General features: G+C 37.7%; 1 protein-coding gene and 1 long non-coding RNA gene across 4 annotated transcripts in view; one reads left to right on the top strand and one right to left on the bottom strand.

Moving 5' to 3' along the window:
• Nucleotides 1–23,006, top strand: part of RFTN2 (raftlin family member 2) — a 111,461-nt gene that overhangs the window by 38,768 nt on the left and 49,687 nt on the right. For all 3 annotated transcript variants that reach the window (XM_009182693.4, XM_009182694.4, XM_003907768.5), the window contains 4 exons: nucleotides 8,046–8,229; nucleotides 10,435–10,549; nucleotides 14,932–15,211; nucleotides 17,692–17,901. In XM_009182693.4, the coding sequence (XP_009180957.2) occupies nucleotides 8,046–8,229; nucleotides 10,435–10,549; nucleotides 14,932–15,211; nucleotides 17,692–17,901 (789 nt within the window). The remainder of the gene's footprint in view (nucleotides 1–8,045; nucleotides 8,230–10,434; nucleotides 10,550–14,931; nucleotides 15,212–17,691; nucleotides 17,902–23,006) is intronic.
• LOC110740920 lies at nucleotides 5,322–10,483 on the bottom strand. The gene is made up of 3 exons (XR_002516218.2): nucleotides 10,336–10,483; nucleotides 8,184–8,280; nucleotides 5,322–6,343 (listed from the first exon to the last, which is right to left on the bottom strand). It is a non-coding gene; the product is annotated as an uncharacterized LOC110740920 (long non-coding RNA).

The raw sequence follows: 23,006 nt of genomic DNA, 5'->3' as shown, positions 1-23,006 counted from the left end.
TATTTTATCCAGTTTTGTAATTCATTTTATTCCCTCTGGTGTCATCTGTCTCTTTTGCTATTATCATTGTGTCCTTGCTACTTCTAACCCAGTGGATCTCCAAGCCTCCACCAAAAGACTTGGCACTGGACATGAGATGCTCTTAGATTGTGTACACAGACACAGAATTAAACATTGGATCACTTAAACAGAAGAGTATGCCCTTTTCAACTTCATTTAAGCCTCCCCATCAGTTTGGAGTTAATATGTCTTTAACACCCCTCTAATGGCTAATTTTTCTCCTTTTTTTTTTTTTTTTTTTTAAGACAGAGGCTCACTATTGCCCAGGCTGGAGTGCAGTGGTGTGATCATGGCTTACTCAAGAAGTTGCAGCTTCAAACTCCTGGGCTTAAGCGATCCTCCCACCTCAGCCCCCACATAACTGGGCCTTATACGCACGTGCCACCATGCTCAGCTAATTTTTAAACTTTTTGTAGATACAGAGTCTCATTATAGCCCAGTTTCATCTCAAACTCCTGGCCTCAAGTGATCTGCCCACCTCAGCCTCCCAAAGTGATGGAAATTACAGACATGAGGCACCATGCCCAGCCTAATTTTCCTTGGCCAGCCCTGTGGCTCAGTCTTTGGCAAATAACATTATCTAGCTAGAATGTAATAAGTTTTCTTTTCATTGTATTTATTTGTATGACAGCTTTCTACTTAAGATAAATGATTCTGGTGTTATGGTTATATGAGTGATACAAATTCTTTTTGAAATAAATTTATTTTGCTTAAAATTAAAATTAAAAGAAAAATTTAAGGATATGATGAAAATTGTGAAAGTGTACTCAGACAACTAAAGTTTGGGAAGCACCACCCCAGTTCAGTGAGCAGTTGGTTGAGAGAGTTGTTAAGGGAAGGTGGCTCCATGCCTTTCTTATGGAAAAAGTAGATGGACTTTCTGAGAACTTTTTCTGGTAAACTGAGGTTATTTCTACTGTTCTGTTATTGCAAAAGTAATTGCTTTGCCATTGAAAGCAACGGCAAACACCATAATTATTTTTGCACCAACCTAATATATTTTTGAAGTTGCTGGCAGTCTGCTTTCTAGTAAAGTTGAACAAAAATCTCTTTCACCTCTATTGGTTTAGCCTTTTTTTTTTTTTTTACTAACCAGATAGATATTTTTTAATGAGCATGTCAGAGTCCCACTCCGCCCTGCCACATGCAGTTTGGGGTAGTATTCCCATGTGTAACTGAATCTTCCATTGCTTCGTCGGTGTTCTACCTGCCAGCCTCTTCTGTGTGACAGCCCTTCAGATATATCCAGATGGTGCCTGTTCCTCACATATTATTTTGCACAGAGTTGAAAGACACCGTCAGGGTCTCCAGACCCCTCATTATCCTGAGCACTTTCTTTTGAATGTACTCCAGCTTGTTATTGAATGTCTCTAATTTCACCCATAAATTGAACACAGTTTACTTACCCATTTGACAGATATTAATTGAACATCTGTCTGCTAGGCAATACTCTAGGTATAGAGATATGGCACTGAACAAAGCATGAATATCCTTGCCCTCACAGAGCTTTCATCCTGGAAGGCAGATATTAAATAACATAATTAGGTAAATAGTGTATTCTGGTTATTATTATTTGGATAGTGATTAATGCTAAAGCAAGGAATATACTAATGAGATGGTCTGCTCAATACAGAATTTAGTGAGCCTCCTGTCTTTGGAGGTAGTCTTTTTCCAGATAGCCAAAGATCACATTAGATTAACTCTTGGCTTATCATTAGTTTGCAGTCAGCTACAGACCACAGGATTTCCCCTTCTCCCTTAAGTGAAAATATATTAAATCAGAGTTCTGTCACTCCGTGTTTTGAACTTAGACTTTATCCCTGTTAGATATTTTTGTTTGGGGACCTTTGTACCACCAAACCAAGAGCTCTTCAAATCTTCACGCTCTTAGCCAATGTATATACCACCACTTCTTTGCTATATAATTGACTCTAAGACACTGTTGATTATAAAACACACTATTATTTGATGTACCATTAAGAAAGAAAGATGCACCAATTAAACTATAACTATCAGTAATTTTAGTTTTTACCCATGGCAAAAGCTATTTTAGACATTTTAAACATAAGTATTTCATTATATATCTCTCTTACATACATAAGAAAAGGAAATTAAATGAAATGAAGATATTTCTAAAAGTTCCTCACACTTAAGATCTGACTCTTGTGAATCACTTTTACAACTTAGAGCCCTCATTTCCCCATTTTTCCACATAACCTTCCTATGAGCAGTCAAGAGAATTGGTAATGCCGCATTGCTTAAGCAAGTGCTAGGGTTTTCTTCCACGTAGCTGACACCCAGTCTGCCAAGTTTGAGACTGGGGCTCTCCTCATATTGCCAGAGGTTACCAATGGAAAGTTTTCAAGCAGCCACCAGGACTCATATTCTTTTCTTAAGTGATCCTTGAACAGTTTGTTGACTGAAACCTCAAGCACTCTGGGTTGTCCAGCCATGCCACATGGAAAAACAACCAACTTTGTGCAGGTAATGATAAGCACATAACAATCACCACCTGGCCCACAGCACTGAAAGATCCCGGGAGGATTTCCAAGGCTTGTTATTGGGTTCAATTGTATAATTTAGAAAGACACCTCCACACAAATGAAATGCTCACCTCTACTCATATTTGTAATCAACCACAACCCATGGATTTTTGTGTTTCACTTTAGTCATGTAAATATTATTTTTTGAATAAGCCTTAAAATTCCTTACACCGTCATTAATTTTTAGGTTTTCATTTTGCAAACTACGTTGCTGGATAATGAAGTAAAACTGCTGGGAAAGTATCAAAGTTCTTTATTTTTCTTGCATTATTTTTGAGAAAGAAAGCATATGCCCTTTTAACCAATAAAATAGATGCCATTGTACTTTTTAAAAATGGTTGATTTAAACATAAGAAATAAACCTATAAAACTTCTAGAAAAAAAAAAAAAGAAGGAAAGCTTCATGACCCTGCACTTGGCAATGATTTCTTCCTTGTTGTTGTTGTTGTTGTTGTTGTTGTTGTTGTTTTGAGATGGAGTTTCACTCTTATCGCCCAGGCTGGAATGCAGTGACACGATGGCTCACTGCAACCTCTGCCTCCAGGGTTCAAGCAATCCTCCTGCCTCAGCCTCCCAAGTAGCTGAGATTACAGGCATCCGCCACCATGCCTGGCTAATTTTTGTATTTTTAGTAGAAATGGGGTTTCACCATGTTGGCCAGGCTGGTCTCAAACTCCTGACCTCAGGTGATCCACCTGCTTCAGCCAGGTGATCCACCCGCTTTGGCCACTGAAAGTGCTGGGATTACAGGCGTGAGCCACTCTGCCTGGCCTGACAATGATTTATTGGATATGACACCAAAGCACAGGCACCAAAAGTAAAAATAGATAAATGGGACTATATCAAACTTAAAAGCTTTGGTGCATCAAAGGACACAGTCAACAGAGTGAAAAGTCAATATGTGGAATGGGAGAAAATAATTTCAAATCATACATCTGATAAGGGGTTAATGTCCAGAACATATAAATAACTCCTACAACTCAACAACAAAGAAACAACCCAGTTTTTAAATGAGCAAAGGGTTTGAACAGACATTTCTCCAAATGGCCAAGAAGATGTGAAAACATTCTCAATATCACTAATAATTAGGGGAATACAAATCAAAACCACAATAAATTATCACCTTATACCTGTTAGAATAGCTACTATAAAAAAAAAAAAGCGTTAGTGAGAATGTGGAGAATTAGAGCCCTTGTGCACTGTTGGTGGGAATGTAAAATAGTTCAGCCAGTATAGGAAACAATATGGAGTTTTCTCAAAAAATTATAAACAGAATTACTATATGATCCAGCAATCCCACTTCTGGGCATATATTTAAAATAATCAAAAGCAGGATCTCAAAGATATATTTACACACCCATGTTAACAACATTATTCACAATAGTCAAGAGGTGAAAAAAACCCACACGTTCATGACAGATGGATAAACAAAATGTGGTATATATATTCAATGGAATATTATTCAATCTTAAAAAGGAAGGAAATCTTGTAACATGCTACAGCATGGATGAACCTTGAGGACATTACACTAAGTGAAATGAGCCAGTCACAAAAAGGCCTACAGTGCTGTAAAAATACAAGGAGGATTCCCAAGCCAAGGCACATCCCTTATTCTTAGAGTGAATTTTACAATTTACGAAGACACACTTTCACAAAAATGAAGTGCTCACCTCTACTCATATTTTTTAAGTTATCAACCACAATCTATGGACTTTTGTGTCCATATGATTTTGCGTCAATATGATTCCTCTTATATGAGGTGTCTAATGCAGTCAAATTCATAGCAAAAGAAAGTGGAATGATGGTTACCAGGGTCTGAGGACAGGAAGTAATGGAGAGTTGTTTAATGGGTATAGGGTTTTATTTTTTCAAGCTGAAAAAGTTCTGGAGATTTGTTTCACAATAATGCATGTATACTTAACACTACTGAACTGTACACTAAAAAATGGTTAAAATGACAAAATTTTGTTTTTACTACAATTTTTCTACCTGTTAACATATATTATGTATCTTTTTATTATAGTAAAACATACATGACATGAAATTCACCATTTTAACTATCAGTAAGTGTACAGTTTAGTGACGTTACATACATTCACTTTGTTGTGCAGCCATTACTACAATCCGACTCCAAATGACATTTAATTGGGTGGTGAAGGGGTTACTATGGAACTAAAATAATAATATAAAATTAATTACTAACTGCTGAGTATCTGGTAAAAATACAGAACAATTGAAATACTTTCAAATAATCAATATGTAGTAGCATCTTAAGTGCCTCTTTGAACTGCGTAAGTGCCTTTTTTGTGTGGGCTTTTGCAGTTCTTCACTATCTGGGATGACGGTAAGATTGCGAAGAACAGAGTGTTGACCTGCCTAAATTTCCCTGAAGTCTAACCCAAAAGTAACCCAAAGCTCCGGGAGGGTGGACTTTTCCTAACCCTCAGTTCTTGATTTCTGGAGTTTCCTTCCAACCAGTGATGCCAAGGTAGATGAGGTGAGGCAACATGAGGCATATGCCCTGACAGTGACTTCAATCAAGTCAGCAAGAGCAGCAAGACCAGCAGTATGCAGAAGTTCTCCCAAGCCCACAAGCTCGTGTGAACTTTTCTGAATAAAAGCCACATTCTTCTCCTTCATTAAATCATTATTAGTGGTACAGCCTTCTCCCAAATTTCTTTCCGGATTTCATTCAAAGATGGAGCTAATTAATTCCCATGTAGTTCCACCTCTCAGTATTTTTTCTTCATTTGCAACATGGCTTTTTCTCATTGTAATATCATTAAAATGAGGAACATGCAGTGGAGCCTTATGCTAGAGACTCCTGAAGTGAATATGACCTTTAACTCTATTTGGATTCTCACTATGTTCTTAACCATCCCCACTTCCATGATGAAAAGAATTTTTACAAATTCCACGTCACTGCCTATGTTTTTCTCTGTTCTGTCTCTCTTCTCCAAAGCCTAGATAATGTGAAAGATTGTTCCTGAAATTGCTAGCCTAACTTTTTTTATTTCCACTAGCTAATCTCAATTGCTTGCCTCTTTTTATGCAATAACTTCATTTCTTAATTCCCCTTATGAGCAGTATTTCCAATTTAACATAGTGACCTAAGGAACATGCTAGACACAGAAAGGCATGAGTACGATAGGTTCCTTACCTTAAGAAATTCTCAGTCTAACAACCAAGACACATAAACAAATAACTATAATACAATCTGATAAGGGCACTAGTAGAAGGACATGCAGCTCAGAGGAAGGAATAATTAACTCAGGCTGGGAGAACAGGGAAGGAAATGAAGTTCTGGTGGCATGAAACAGAGTGGCAGGTTCAGAAATTCCAAGTCCTTCCAGCATCCCAAAGCAAGACATGTAAGAGAAAGACTAACATGAGTGGAGGCTGAATCAAGAGGCAGAGGCCAGACTATGAAGATTCTTTTGTATCACGCTAAGGCATTTCCACTTCCTGCAGTAAATAATTTTCTTTAAATTTTTTAAGGATTAGTATATAGTTCTAAAGATAAGTTTAGGTTATGTTTCATTCCTTAGTCTTAAGAGTTGCTTCCATTTTGTTACAGTTTTTCAGTTCCTTTGTTTAGAAATCAGAGTTGATAGTCAAAATACTAAAGAGTAAAATCAAATGAATCACAGAATTGCCACACCAACAAGCAGAGCTGGGCTGTTTACAAGGAAGTCCAGCTGTTTCTTCAAAGTCCAGGATCATTCTCTTTGTTTTCATTCCTATTCAAAATGATGAAGAAAATATATTGTAAGTAAAATATTAATTTAAATCCAAAAGAGGGTGAAAATTGGAGGAAGTGGACCCTTCCTGGTTTATATAACTTTTCTGTTGAGCGCTTATTTTAGTTTTCGAAGTTGGTATGAATACCCACTGATGGTGGATTTGTTTCATCTCATGGATACTAATGTCAGGGGAGGAGGGGATTTCCTCTGGCCCTTCCTCCTCATCTGCTTCTTAGCCTCCTTCCTGTGCTCAGGCAATAAGCAGCAGTTCTTCGCTGGACACCACTCACCACACTGACAGAGGTCAACAGCCCACTAGGCCCATATCTAGAATTAATTTCATATGTCTTGTTACTTAAGAGCTAATCAAAATGCAAGTCTATTTCTGGATATTACTTCTTGATTGTTTTTCATACAATGAGAAATACTGTAACAAATAAAGTTGTTATTTAAATTAATACTGCTGGAACATTAAGAACATTTTCCCAGATAGCACACTCTTTTCCTTTTACTATTCTAAAGTCTGTACAGATAGTGCTATTCTATAGTTTCTACAGATTTGCTCTCCTTCAAGGAATGGTTTAATTGCAAATCAATTTTTCATCCAAATTTCCACTACGCTTAGAATTTTTATTTATCAAAGAGAACTACTGGATATTTTTACTTTTTCATTCACCTTTACTCAAGCATTTACATGAGTGCCATGAGAAATTATATGTTTAGCTTCCCAGATAAACTTAAAACACAGTGCTTTGAAAGAGTAATTAGAAATAAGAAAGCACTTGACAAGTGCTGCTTAATAAATGCCATTTCTCCCATTTTAAATTATTAGATTATTATGGATTTTATTTTTAAGAGATTATGCATCTTGGCTGGGAGCGGTGGCTCACACCTATAATCCCAACACTTTGGGAAGCCAAGGCAGGAGGCTTGCTTGAGCTCAGGAGTTTGAGATCAGCCTGGGCAACATGGTAAAACCTCGCCTCTACAAAAAATACAAAACTTAGCCAGGTGTGGTGGCACGCACCTATAGTTCCAGCTACGTGGAAGGATTGCGTGAGCCCAGGAGGTGGAGGCTACAGTGAGCTACGATCGTGTCACTACACTCCAGCCTGGGGGACAGAGTGAGACCCTCTCTCAAAAAAGAAAAAAAGAAATGATGCATCTCATCTTGTTTAGTCATAAAAATGGCTGGCTCTTCAAATTATTGTATCTCCTATGTATGTCTTCAATATCTACTAATGGAAATAAAGTCACTCAAATGAAATCCTAAAAAATGAAACTGCCTTAATTGAAAAAACTCATTGTATTTCTGCTTTAGACATAGTGGTGATATTATGTATCTACTAATTTTTAAGGTCACTTTTCCTTTTTTCTGAAATGACTTTAAAAACGTAGAAATACATGTTAATGTAAATTTATCTAAGATTAAGCCATTGGAGATGTTTGTTTGTTTGTTTGTTTGTTTGTAGAGACAGGGTCCTACTATGTTCCTGCTATGTTGCCCAGGCTGGTCTCAAACTCCTGGGCTCAAACAGTCTTCCTGCCTCAGCCTTCCAAAGTGCTGGGATTACAGGCATGTGCCACTGCACCTGGCCAAGATCTTTTCCTGTTCATTAGCATTATCACACATAGGTAGAAATAATGTATAATTCAATTTTAAGAATGTGCAAATTTCTCTTTGCTTTTGATATTTCAGCTTCATCAAACCCAGAAGTCATCAAGATAAATTCAATTCTAGATATAGTAACAAAAGTGGAAGACTATTATCTTAAAGGATATATTGTCGGGGCTATTCATCCTGTTATACAACCTGTGGGGCAGCGAAAACACCTACCTGCAAGTTACCTATACAGAGTGGTGCTCTCGCGCTTGAAATTAAGGTAAGCATGCTGTTCAAAAAAGAGGCAGGTGTGGGTGACAGTTCTCTTTGTCTAAAAGAAAAACAAAATTTTTGAATCAAGTGACAGAGAATAAAGGACACATGGGGGTTTTAATTTAAAGCACATTTTCCAGCAGTGGAACCTGGATTGAAGCAAGGAAATTTTATACCTCTTTCCTTAAAACTCCTGATTGATTTTTGCTTCTCTCAGACAAATGTGTCCTAAGTGAGAATGTCAGTGAACAAAGGGAAAGCAAAATAGATTCCAGAGGCACCTGGAAGCTCCTGTAGCCACTTCAGCAGACGCAGGAGTAGCAGTGAGCTACAGATACTAACACTAGGCTAAAGAGCTGAGCAGACCTACCAAGTCCACTTTCACTAAGCTTTCTGACTGTCCTACATTGTTTTATTAATAGTGGCAACATAAACTGTCTCTACATTCTAAAACTTTTTTTTTTTCAACACAGAGTTTCGCTTTTGTTACCCAAGCTGGAGTGCAATGGCACCATCTCAGCTCACTGCAACCTCTGCCTCCCAGGTTCAAACGATTCTCCTGCCTCAGCCTCCCCAGTAGTTGAGATTACAGGCTTCTGCCACCACAGCCAGCTAATTTTTTGTATTTTTAGTAGAGATGGGGTTTCACCATGTTGGCCAGGCTAGTCTCGAACTCCTGACCTCAGGTGATTCACCCACCTCGGCCTCCCAAAGTCCTGGGATTCCAGGTGTGAGCCACTGCGCCCGGCCCATTCTAAAACTGTTAACGACAGAAAGGCCTACTATGACAAGTTCTCACAAATTGGACAGACCTCCTGTTAACCTTTCTCCAAAATCTAATTGAAAAGCTAACCATTGCAGTGCTTTTTATTTTAATAGCTACTTTTCCAAACAATACTGCAACCATTTTTGCCAGCCTAGATTGTGAATTTGATAGTTTTCATGGTCAAATACTGTTGTTCTTTCCAATGAAGAATAAAAATAACCAAATATCTTAGATTAACACATTTAATATTTTTTTTACACAGCCTTTCAACTAATATGTTACTTAATGACAGGGATGCATTCTAAGAAGTGTATCCTCAGGCTGTTTTGTCATTGTGTGAACATCATAGAGTGTACTTACACAAACCTGGATGGTACAGCCTACTATGCGCCTAGGCTAGATGGTCTAGCCTATTGCTCTGAGGCTACAAACCTGTACAGTCTGTTACCGATTGAATACTGTAAGCAATGGTAACACAATAATAAGTATTTGTGTGGCTAAACATACCTAAAGATAGAAAAGGTACAGTAAAAATATGTTACTCTATAATCTTATGGGACCACCGCTGTATATGCAGTCCATTGTTGAGAGAAACATCATTATGCAGTGCATGACTGTATATCCAAACCATCCTAAAGACCAGGGGGAAAACTATGTTTTCTCTTTATAGTGATGGATCAACAACAATCACTTTGAGAGGGCTAAGCAGAGAAGGAAAAAATGAAATTAGAGGAAAACTAAGAAAATAGGAAAATTTCAAGAAACAAGAAAGGGCCTTAAAAAATTCCAGGTGTGATTTTAAGGAACACTATCTCCCATGGAGTAATTGCCTACTTTAACATGTCTGGCAGGGTGTGTACAGGCTTCAGCTTTCACTAGAATATGAAGCCTCATCAGATGTTTACTAGTTCAAGCATTACTAAGCAAACATGACATTTTTGCACAGTAGTAATGCTTATGTCCTAATTACAAATCTTTTCAACCATGTGTGAATTATCTTTTCTGCTTTTAAGATTACTTCAGACAGACTTAGCAGTACCCTGGCAAGGCTAAGAATAAGCAAAGAAAAAAGATCAGAAAAGAAGAAAAAGGGAAAAGGGCAATATTTATTGGCATTTAAATGGAATTTTTACTTCTGCTTTTGTTCGATAAGATATAACAACAATCTAAAATTATTTCTTATAACTTTTATTAAACCTACAGACATGAAGCTTTTCTTTCTAAATTACAATTTAAATTAATAGCGGTTTAAATTAAGGAAATTTGAGTTAGTAGAAGTTATTGTGTTTTTCTGGTATTTTTAATAAGAAGATAACCATCAGGCTTGAAATAACAAAAAATTATTACCTTGACCCTATTGGTGAGTTGCTCACTCATTTTCACTGAGCATATTAGCTGAAAAACAACAATTGGCCTCCAACCATGAACACGTTTCCTCTGTTACAGCCCAAAGAATTCGGCAGCACCCAGTGGACAAAGACGCCCAAGGCTTGTGATTGAGGAATGTCCCCTAACTTCTGAGGCACAAACAAATGACACAGCAAAAGAACTGATAGAAAAGGTACTAAACATATGCATTTTTTCATGGGATATTGAGAAACATTTGGTATTTCATCTTCATCAATTTCCTTTTTCACCCTAAAAAGAATAAGGAAATGACAGGCAACTTTTCTACCAGAATTTAAAACATATCGAAGTACTTGTGCCAAATTGTAAAGAGTTTAAAACAGAAATACAGTCCAGCGAAACAAAATGGACAATCAGAACTAAATTTAACCAAATATAAGAAGTTTAATGACAAACCTGATGAAATAAAATAGAGGAACAACCATTATTTAAGGAAGACTGTTGGGAAAGTAGGCAGTCGTTCTGCAGAGAATAAATTCCACAGTTCAGATGAGATAAAGAGGTAATTTTTTAATATAAAAAAAAGAAAACAGGAAGAGTAAATATATTCAATGAATAGATTAAGGAGTTTGAGTATATAAATATAAGTTAACTGTACTAGGAAAACTAAGCTTAAAAAAGAAGAATCAAAGAGAAATCAGCAACAGACATGTCCTATGGAGCTTCATTTTCAAAATATACATTACAGGAAAGGAATACAAATCCATGAAAGTAATATGCAGTCTTAAGTGGACAGAGACCATGGACAGCAAATGTAAAAGAAAGAAACATCAATAATTAGGAGACAGTTGGTAACAGGTTCAACCTAATAATGTTTAATGTTAATAAAACCTGAGAACCAATACCTCACCAGTATTAAACTGGGAAATTTAATTAAAATCCAGTATTGCAAAGCTTTAAGACAAGTTAAGGCCAGGTGTGGTGGCTCACACCTATAATCCCAACACTTTGGGAGGCCGAGGCAGGAGGATCACTTAAGGCCAGGAGTTCCAAGACCAGCCTAGGCAACATAGCAAGACCTCCAACTCTACAAAAACTGAAAGAAAAAAAAATCAGCTGGACGTGGTGGCACATGCCTGTAGTACCATGTACTCAGGAGGGTAAGACAGGAGGATCACCTGAGCCCAGAAGTGAGCCTGCAGTGAGCTGTGATCAAGTCACTAAAATCCAGCCTGGGTGACTGAGCAGGACTCTATCTCTAATAATAATAATAATAATAATAACAACAACAACAACAACAACAAAGAAAAGCTAACATTCATAGTACAACTGGCATTGTAACAAATTAATGCAGTATTCTTTAATATCTATTTAGTAAGAAGAATCATAAATCCTGTTTTGCCTTTTGTTGTTGTTGTTGTTAAAGAAAATAGGCTGGAATATAGTGGCACAATCATAGCTCACTGCAGTCTCCGACTCTTGAACTCAAGCAATTCTCCTGCCTTAGCCACCCTGGTAGCTGGGATTGTAGGCATGGACACCATGCCCAACCAATTTTTTTATTTTGTAAAGACAGGAGTCTGTGTTGCCCAGGCTACTCTTAAACTCCTGGGCTCAAGCGATCCTACTGCCGTGGCCTCCCAAAGTGCCGGGATTATAGGTGTGAGCCACCACGCCTGGCCATAAATCCCATTTTATTTTTTAATCCCCTCCTTAGGAACTGATTGTAAGAAAATAATTGAAAAGGAGAAAAAAACATTTTTATACAAAGATATTTAATCAACAGTGAATAAGGGTCCAAATTCTCAATAACTGGAAGACTTTGAAAGAGACAACGATGGATTAATATAATAGAATATTTTATAGGCATTAAACATGACAACTATATTGACTGTCAAGAGAGAAAAGTCTATACAATATAACTTAATTGAAACTTAAATGAAAAGTTAAATGCTATATGTATATTGATTAAAACAAAAAAGTTGTACATTCATAAATACTCTAAATTGATGGGATTTTATGGTGAAAGGTGTTTCTTTTCCATTGCGTTGACATATTTATAAGGTTTTACTTTTTATTTAAATACATACAGCTAAAATCTAAGGCATTTCTTTTCAGGTAAGAAACTGAAATGTGTTCACTTTTTTCTCTAGTTTTTTCCAAGCATTAAATACCATGTATGTAATATCTGTGGTTTGGGGATAGCCAGTTATAGTTGCTAATGATTATTTCCCATTTAGGTACAAAGTCACTAATCAATAAGGGTTTTTAGGAATAGTCTTTGAGACTAAATTTTATTAACAAACTACATATATTGTTTATTAGTACTATTCTGGGAAATTTTTTTCTGGTAATAAATCCACGCCAGCAAATTTCTTTTGAATACAAAAATGTAGCTGCTAATTTAGTCTTAATAGATCACCATCAGAGCCCTTGTTTTGCATTTGACTTCCTGGACACAGTTAAAGATCTATTTAAACAGGAAAGTACTGTTATTTCAGCAATTCGAGTAACGGGGTTATTTCATTAAGAGAAAAGCTTCAGGAAACTAGCACATGAAATATTTGAGCATTGCTCCTGGTAAGAACAAGAGCCTGAGATGAATTGCCAAATATTTTTGAGCAGCTGCCTTGTGTAAAGAGTTGGTTGTTGAACAGCTAACTTTTAAGTCAAGTTCTAACATTATACCAGTGTTCACTCTAATTTTAAAATTAGGTTTACAAGTATTTTTCTCAGAATTTTAAACTAAAAATAACATTTTAAAAATATCAATCCTCCAACTTAAAAAATGGGGAAAAAAATACTATATTTCTTACCAGTCCTTTCCAGATAAAATTTCCTAGTAATAGAAAAAAGCTTTTCTGCATCTTTTCACTCAAATCGACTAATAAGACCTAGAGGAAGCACTGGCGACAAATTCACCCATTTCTACCTGCAGAATGCCATATCTCTATCCCTCCCTCTTCTTCTCTCCCAGGACAATTGATATAAAGGAAAACTAGTGGTTGTTTTAAATTGTTATAATCTCAATATGTTAATTCATAGGAACAAATGATATTTCACCAGCCCTAGTCCTTTGTCCTAGCTCCACACACCCACACTCTCCCCGCTCTCAGAATTCTCCTGCCTCACAAGCTGGAGCTGAGTGAACTAAGTTGCCCCCATTGACTGGGCATTGCTCTCTGTTCTGCCCCAGTTCTTCCTGGCTTTTCTCATTCCATTTCATTCTGATTCTAAATGTTTGCATTTGCAACCTCCATCATAATTCTTTCTTCTCCTCCCAGGTAGCATTTACAACATTTAATTTAAATGTTTAAAACAGTAGCCATATAAAAAAATTGCTATTTCTTCATTTAACTAATTTAACAAGTACTTATAGAGCACCTATGAATACAAAACACTTCAATACAAAGAAGAATAAGACATAGTCCCCTATGTCAGCCTTCAAAGGAGCTGCCAGTTGAACACATGAAGAAGACAAATAGAACAAAGAAACGAAGTAAAAGCAGAGAGGAACATGCCTTAGGTTTTTGGCTGTTACATTTAAACAAAAGCTAAATCTTACAGATATGTCAATGGGAAAAGTGTTAAATGTAAAAATAAGCATTCTTAAGTTCTCGAAATTATTTCACTGGTATTATATTATATTATATGCTTCAGAATCCTATTCTTTAATTGGTAGGATTAAATCTAATCCTATGTATTTGGCCCAGATGGGAGACAATAATATAAAGACGTAAGCCGATCAGAAAGCTTTGTAAGAGTAGTGGTATGAATTGGGCTTATGCTTTATACCTACACATTTGTCAAGCATCAGTCTTTTAACATTTTTCTTTGTTACCATCAAATAAACAAAACTAAAACCTATTCCAAGAAATCCCTAAAAATAACATTACCAAATACATCTTCATTAACAAAGAAAAGCTTTATTAATTTAAAAGCAAAATACATATAGTTTTATATACATATAGTTTATAGTTAACTAATTTAACAAGTACTTATAGAGCACCTGTGAGTACAAAACACTGCAATACAAAGAAGAATAAGACATAGTCCTCTATGTCAGCCTTCAAAGGAGCTGCCAGTTAAACACATGAAGAAGACAAATAGAACAAAGACTCTTTTAATTAATTTAATTAAATTTAAAAGCAAAATACATATAGTTTTGCTTTTAAACTAATAAAGCTCTTCTTTGTTAATGAAGATGTATTTGGTAATGTTATTTTTAGGGATTTCCTGGAATAGGTTTTAATTTTGCTCCAACTGGAGACATCATTGTTAAATGGTCTGCAAAAATCATGCTACAGAATTATTAGTTCTTCCCAAACAGTGGCCCTTCAGAGAAAAATAATTCCTGTTTTCATAATTTATAAAGTATGTTTGGTTCTGTTTGAAGGTCATGATGATCATGTGGCATGGTCTTGGGGGCAGTGCTATTTTACAGGTGATTCATTAGTTTATGAATGAGTCTTTTGTTACTGGTCAGGTTACTCCATCTTCTAGTGGATTTCCTCAATAAGCCTAAAAGTTAATTGATAAAGTAATCAATGAAAATAGAGTTTATATTTTGTTCTGCCATCTCTTTTTAAATATCAGATTAATGTCGCTGCTAAAAGAGGAATGAAATTTGTTGGATTCATATCACAGCATTATTCTCCATCTAAATTCTGCAATGGAGCCAACCATGATGGAGATATAGAATCAATGCTACATGTGAGACACGGTTCAGATGAAAACTGCAGAAGTTGGAATGAAGGGACATTAAGTGGGCAATCATCTGAAAGTGGAATTGAGGAAGAACTTCATCATGAAAGTGGACACTATCAAATGGAACAAAATGGCAGCCCTAGTTCCTCTAAATCAAGAAAGGAAGAAGGTAATAGACAAGATTAGTAGAAAGAGAATATACTACAGTTTAGATTAAGCAAAATAAGTTTTTGAGGTTTTCTTTTAGAAATATGAGGCAAAGTAAATTGCTAGATTATAATGACTAAATGAACTAATACAAACTTGTCATGATTTTTAAAAATTATTACAGCCAGAAATAAGGCATGGCAGTTTTTTAGACAGTTGTTTCTGGCAGCACATACAATGCCATCCACATAATGAAACTTTGTGTTGAAGATTGGTTTCTATTTAGTCATCCAAAACTCCCTTGTAAATTGGAGGCTGTACATGTGTACCAAATAAGTGAGTCTATTAAGTCTAAAAAGCTGTTCTGATTTATGTTTGTACTAATAAACAGCGTGTGAGAATTTTCATTTTGGCCTTTCCCATTTCATGGATGGTTTTCACCTTTGAAATTAATTGGCTTTCTTTGATCATCAACTAGAATGTGAAACTGGCACATCACGATGCAACAATTAATATAACAATAGTGCCAGCATCCTAAAATAACTTTGAACAACAGTTGTATTCTTCTGTGCCAGCTAGCAAGTCTTCCCAAGAAATTGAGAGTATTTTATTCACGCATTTGGGACTGTTCAAAATTTTCTGATACCTTTGTGGGCATGCTTTAAAAAAGCACTATCAGAGAAAAGCAAAGGCTACGTATACCTTAGCATTAACAACATGGGCTCTGGAATCAGATACCTCAATTTCTTTATAAAAAGGGGTAATAGTAAGAACTCCCTCATTGGGTTGTTGTGGGAAGTAAATAAGAAATATCTACAAAGTGTTTGACCCAGTGCCTGGTACAGAATAAGCTCTATATTAACTGCTGTTAACTGATCCTTCAGTCGGTGTTGGCACTGGAGGAGCACGCCTTGGTGTCAGGCTTTCTGGGTTATGTTTTGATGTGCTTAGCATCCTATACATGGCAGAGATTCATTTAGCCACATAAGCTCCACCTCCTGAAGAAATAATTGGGAGCATTTACCAACTTAGATCTCACCCGTCTCCACCACGATCACCACTGCCCTCCTCTTTTCTCACTCATTCCCTAGCTAACAATGTCCCTGATTTTTTTGCAATGTAAAAATTATAGGAATGTGTATTAGTCTGTTCTCATGCTGCAAATAAAGAAATACCTGAGACTAGGTAATTTATAAAGGAAAGAGGTTTAATTGACTCATAGTCCAGCATGGCTGGAGAGGCCTTGGGAAACTGACAATCATGGCAGAAGGGAAAGCAAACATGTCCTTCTTCACGTGGTGGCAGGAGAGAGAAGAATGAAAGCCCAGCAAAGGGGGAAGCCCCTTATAAAACCGTCAGATTTATAGAACAGGATGGGGGAAACTGCCCCCATGACTCAACTGTCACTATCTGATCCCTCCCACAACATGTGGGGATTATGGGAACTACAATTCAGAATGAGATTTGGGTGGGGACACAGCCAAACCATATCAGAATGTAATAGTGAACAAGAGGTATGGGAATTACGGTCAGAGAGGTATTCACTATCTTCCACCCATTCCTACCTTTACACTCCATGTGAGTTCCCACCCTTACTTTGAGCAAATCAGATGTCTATTTCTATTTCTTTAAGTTCTAAATCCAATATAGTACTTAATGTAACTGTAAATCTTTAGATTCTCTCTCTCAGTATTTTTAAACTACATACTTCTCAATAACTTTTCTGTAGTAGTGGTTCTTAATTAGAAGAGGGAGAATGGGGGTAGCAAGAATTCACAAAAGACCTCTTTGAGTATCTGGTGAAATCCATGAAATCCAGATACTTTTGTCTGTCATACAGGTGATGTTAAACTTCCTAAAACACAAACATAGGTGTGGATCCATTGACCCCACGTTAAGAATTTGCCAATTCCTAGTAAAGCAGAAGATATGATCCAGCATTTCCATGTCTGTTCTAGAGTCACTCTCACACGTGTCCAAGAAGATATAGAGTTTGTAATAACAAAAAAACTGGAAATAATGCATATGTCCACCAAAAGGAGACTAGACCATTGGCATACTATGTAGCAGTTAAAATAAATGAATAAGATCTATATGGTTATTTACATTTTAAAGGCATGTCGAACAAAAAGTCAATTCATATCTACAGTAGAATACCACTGTAAAAAAATTTTTCAAACTGTAAAATGTTACATATCATTTATGGGTTTATTAGTGTGTATTAAAAGATTAAAAGCTTGAATGAGAATGATAAACACCAACTTCATTATAGTACTTATTTCTAGAGAATAGAATTAGAGGATACTACATAGTAGCCTCAACTGTATCCAATTCTCATTTCTTTGAAAAAATACTCTGAAGCAAATATAGCGTAATATTGACATTGATTAAGCTGAGTGCTTGTTTGTATGCTTGGAATATCTCATGATTACTGAAAAAAATTAGGAATCTTTGATCAACAAAATTATAATTTTCCCTTTTTTTCTCCTTCTGAATGTCTAGCCTCAGACAACAAACTATATACAGTCTTCAATGTTTTTGATGATGATTCAACCTCCTTGGCCTATCAGGAAGGCAACCTGTCAATGAAAGTAACAAGAAAAGGATCAGTCATTAGTACGCTTGATGCTGATTGGCTGGAGTTAACTACCTTTTATTATAAACAAGGCTTGTCTTTAATTGATTCTTTTGTATTCTGGGAAACATCTAAAGGTAAGTTTTATGTTAATGATATTTTACATCTGAAGAATTTGAACTTGTATCAAAATCAGTGAAAATGTTTTTACCTCTCAAGTTCTATGGCTGAAAGGACAGATACCATTCCTAAGGAAATAAATTCCAGCTGTTACACAGATATGTAGCTTTAATTTAAAAGCTTAAAGCTCCTTCAGCGCAATGGACACTTAAGGAGGGTGGGCAGAATTATAACATAAAATGTTCGTTGTTGGGTTGTAATTGGGAAACCACCGTGTGATTGACTAGGAGAATTTTCCAAATAAGATGTACTATAATAGTCCAAATGAGAAGTTTATGATGGCATTTCATGGTTGCTATTCATATTTATTACATTTTCCCAATTTTGAACGCTATCTACCATGTTTATAGTCAGTCTATACCTGATTCTTTCTATAATTTGTATAGAAAAGTCATCTTTGGTTTAGAAAGTGACGTTGGCTTTGTTCTTATTTCTGTTTTCACCTTGTCTTTCATCCCTCTCTAGCCTTTCTCATTTAGTTACAATGGAGTATGTAATTATTTGTGTCTATCACGAAAACAAAGAGAAACTATAACATATTATCAAAAATGACTTTCTAGGAAATTTTTTTCAGAGATGAGTGTTAAAAAAAGAAAAAGAAAAAGAAAAGGTAGTAATGACACTAGAAAAATGCATTAGGAAAGGTGAAGGTTATGAAATCCAGGATAATTAGGAACTCAACTCTGTGAGGTTAGAGGAAAGAATTAAAAGCAAATAAGATCTCCCTGTACCTTACTACTGTTAAATCAGCCTAGTATTACCTTAACTGCTCCAACTAAAGACTTTGGATGATATTTTAAACTATCAGGAGTCATGTTCCAATAGGCCCTTTTAACTAGCAGTATTAAGGACCAAACCCATTGGAGCACCCCAGTAATACAACACCTTGCAGAGTGCTTGGCACATAGCAGGTGCTTAATCAATATTTCTTAGTATTTTTCAGTAGGCCAGGCACCGTGGCTCACACCTGTAATCCCAGCACTTTGGGAGGCAGATTGCTTAAGTCCAGGAGTTCGAGACTAGCCTGGGCAATATGGCAAAACCTCATCTCTACAAATAATGCAAAAAGTTAGTCGGGCATGGTGGCAGCCACCTGTATTCCCAGCTACCCAGAAGGCTGATGTGGGAGGATCACCTGAGCCCAGGGAGGTCAAGGCTGCAGTGAGCTGTGATTGTACCCACAACATTCTAGCCTGGGTCACAGAGTAAGACCCTGTCTCAAAAAAAAAAAAAAAAAAAAAAAATATATATATATATATATATATATGTGTGTGTGTGTGTGTGTGTGTGTGTGTGTGTATAAATTAAAAATATTTCTTAGTATTTTTTGGTTATTGGAAGCTTCTTCCACTTGGTCTTTTATTTTATTTTATTTTTTTATTATACTTTAGGTTCTAGGGTACATGTGCACAATGTGCAGGTTTGTTACATATGTATACATGTGCCATGTTGGTGTACTGCACCCATCAAATCGTCATTTACATTAGGTATTTCTCCTAATGCTATCCCTCCCCCTTCCCCCAGCCCCAAGACAGGCCCCAGTGTATGTGATGTTCCCTGCCCTGTGTCCAAGTGATCTCACTGTTCAATTCCCACCTATGAGTGAGAACATGTGGTGTTTGGTTTTCTGTCCTTGCAATAGTTTGCTCAGAATGATGGTTTCCAGCTTCATCCATGTCCCTACAAAGGACAGGAACTCATCCTTTTTTATGGCTGCATAGTATTCCATGGTATATATGTGCCACCTTTTCTTAATCCAGTCTACCATTGATGGACATTTGGGTTGGTTCCAAGTCTTTGCTATTGTGAATAGTGCCACAATAAACATATGTGTGCATGTGTCTTTATAGCAGCATGATTTATAATCCTTTGGGTATATACCCAGTAATGGGATGGCTGGGTCAAATGGCATTTCTAGTTCTAGGTCCTTGACGAATCGCCACACTGTCTTCCACAATGGTTGAACTAGTTTACAGTCCCATCCACTTGGTCTTTTATAGTAACAGCAAAGTTTCATAGGAAAAACATGGGCTTTAGAATCAGACCAAGGTTTAAATCCTATGTCTTCTACTTATTAGTTGTGTCATCTTGGGAAGTTAGTTGAGCTCACTGAGTCTCAGTTTCTTAAAGAGGAATAAAAATACTCCTACTTTTTATTATTGTGATGATGTAATAAGATATAATAAAATAAAGTGACTTCCAGAATGCCTAGCCTACAGTCAGAGTTCATTTTCTGGTGTTAGTTTTCTTTCCTGCCACTTGTTATGTGCAATTACAGTACTTTTAGTGTGGATCATCTATTTAGAGGTTGGTTTGTGCTTCATAATCTCTCTCTCTCTCACTCTCTCTTCTTTCTCTTTCTCTCCTGTTTCTCTTCTCTCCAAAAAGTTTAGTTGAAGCCACTTCGAATTTTGGTGTGTGACTTACTGCTGAACAGAAAAACAAAACATACGCTTTTCGCAATCTCTCTCAGGCATCCCTGCCTTGGGTCTTGCCTGATGAGAATAAAATTAGCCACAGCAGTTGCCAGCCAGGCTCTGTGTGGCTTTTGTTCTTAAAGCCTCAGAATCTATTTAGAGAGCCCCAGGGTGACTCCCTCTCAGCAGCTCATGGGGCGGAGCGGGGTCACGGAGGGGGGTGCAGAATCTTCCCCTCTCAGCAGCTCTAGAATGTCTCATTAGACATTTGACATTGCAGGCTATGGCAAGCCCCTCACGAGCCACATCAGTCTGCGGGGTCTGTCACCTGGGCACGTCATTTGGGACTTTCCTGGGAGTACACAGGGAAGTTGCCGAGGGGAAATTGTGACCAATAGCTGTGTCACTGTGCGAAGCAAGTCAGAGGAAGCAGGGCTGAATTGGTCGCTTTGTTTTGGTATGTTTGATGCCTGACATCTAAAGCACATGGGGAGGGTGGTAGGGGCAGACAATGCATATTTTGTTTGGTCTTGCTTCTATCCTCTTCCAAAATACTGTAAGAAGTTAGCCCACCATGAGGAATGGGAGAACAAAACCAGACAGCGCTCAGAAATTTAAATATATTACCCCACAAATCACATTGAATAAAATACCTCCCTCCAGAAACACAGAGGTGGGGGACAAATGTTTACAAAGTTTTCTACTTCAGCAGTCAGAGTGTAAAAGTTGTAAGATCTGTGAAATTCCTTTTCAGGGTCCCTCCACGCTCACTCTAACAGCCTTTCCTGCTGTGAAGCACACCCTGGGACACACACACACACAATGACCCTCAAGGTGCCTACACTTCACCAGCCTCCAAATGCCCCACCACCCCCGGAGCACAGTCTTTCCCCACCTTAGGATACCACATCTTAAGGCTACATTTTGATTTTTTAAGAATTCTTTTCAGACTTCACTTGTTACTCATTTCAATCTTTCCACTCCTGTAAAAATGTTTGTGTGGCACTAGTGGAGGAGAGGTAGCACAATGAAGAGTGGGGATGGAGTAATAACACTGAAACTCATTCCATATATGCCAGGTCCCATGCCAGGCACTGGGTTTATAATACTCTTCCCTACTCGCAAGGTGCTAGCCGTGTGGCATCGGGCAGACAGGCAGTGAAAATGTCAAAACAAATGTATCTAATTTCAAAACTAAGAAAATTGTGTGACATGACCGTACAGGATATTATGGTGAGAGTACCAGGGAAGAACCCACTTAAAGAGGCGGTCAGAAGATCCCCTCTGAGAAGGCAGCAATCACACTGAGACTGGGCAGCTGGAGAGGAGCAGACCTGTGAGAACCAGATGTATGCCATTATAGGCCGGAGAAACACATCTAAAGGTACAAAGACCTTAGGGCAGAGAAGAGGAACTGGGAAACAGTCTGTGTTTCTGGAGCAAGGCAAGCAAGAGTATGGCTCTGGACATAGTGGAAGAGGTAGGCAACAGGCAGTCCCTACAGGGTCCTAAACAGGAAGAATGCAAGGACAGCAGCTAACACCTATTTTGCACTTGCTCTACACCAGCATCGTGCTAAGCATTTTGCATTCATTAACTCATTTAGTCCCCACAGCAACCTGTGAGGTAAAGATGATTGTGGCCAGGCACGGTGGCTCACGCCTGTAATCCCAGCACTTTGGGAGGTTGAGGGGGGCAGATCACGAGGTCAGGAGCTTGAGACCAGCCTGGCCAACATGGTGAAACCCCTCTCTACTAAAAATACAAAAAATTAGTTGGGTGTAGTGGCATGCACCTGCAATCCCAGCTACTCAGGAGACTGAGGCAAGAGAATCATTTGAACCAGGAGACAAGAGTTTGCAGTGAGCCAAGATCACGCCACTGCACTCCAGCCTGGGCGACAGTGCAAGACTCCGTCTCAAAAAAAAAAAAAAAAAAGGAATATATATATATATACACTTTATTTATTTATTTGTAGATGGGGTCTCACTGTCACCCAGACTGGAGTGCAAGGGCACAATCATAGTTCACTGGCCTTGAACTCCTGGGCTGAGGCCATCCTCCCACCTCAGACTCAGTAACCAGGACTCCATGCATACCACCACGCCCAGCTAATTTTTAAAATTTTTTTGTAGAGATGGTCTCACTTTGCTGCCCTGCTTGGTCCCAAACTCCTGGCTTCAAGTGATCCTCCAGCCTTGGCCTCCCAAAGTGCTGGGATTCCAGGCATGAGCCGTCGTGCCAGGCCATGCTTATTCTCCTTGTACATATGAAGGAACTGAAGCACAGAGATTTTACATAAGGTGCCTGCATTCACACAACTGGAAAGTGGTGGAGCCACCTAGATGGAGTGTGTGCTTTTACCAAGATACTTATTCCAATTCATTCATTAAAGATTTAAAGAGGGAGTCATGATCTCATTTGCATTTTTTAAAGAATTTCTAGCCAGGTGCGGTGGCTCTCGCTTGTAATCTCAGCACTTTGGGAAGCCGAGGCAGGCGGATCACCTGAAGTCAGGAGTTCAAGACCAGCCTGGCCAACATGGAAAAACCCTGTCTCTATTAGAAATGCAAAAATTAGCCGGGCATGGTGGGCGCCTGTAGTTCCAGCTACTCAGGAAGCTGAGGCAGGAGAATCTCCTGAAC

This window comes from Papio anubis, chromosome 10 (genome assembly GCF_008728515.1).
Source record: "Papio anubis isolate 15944 chromosome 10, Panubis1.0, whole genome shotgun sequence".
In the NCBI taxonomy this organism is placed as follows: Eukaryota; Metazoa; Chordata; class Mammalia; order Primates; family Cercopithecidae; genus Papio; species Papio anubis.
This window is presented reverse-complemented; position numbering and strand designations above follow the sequence as displayed.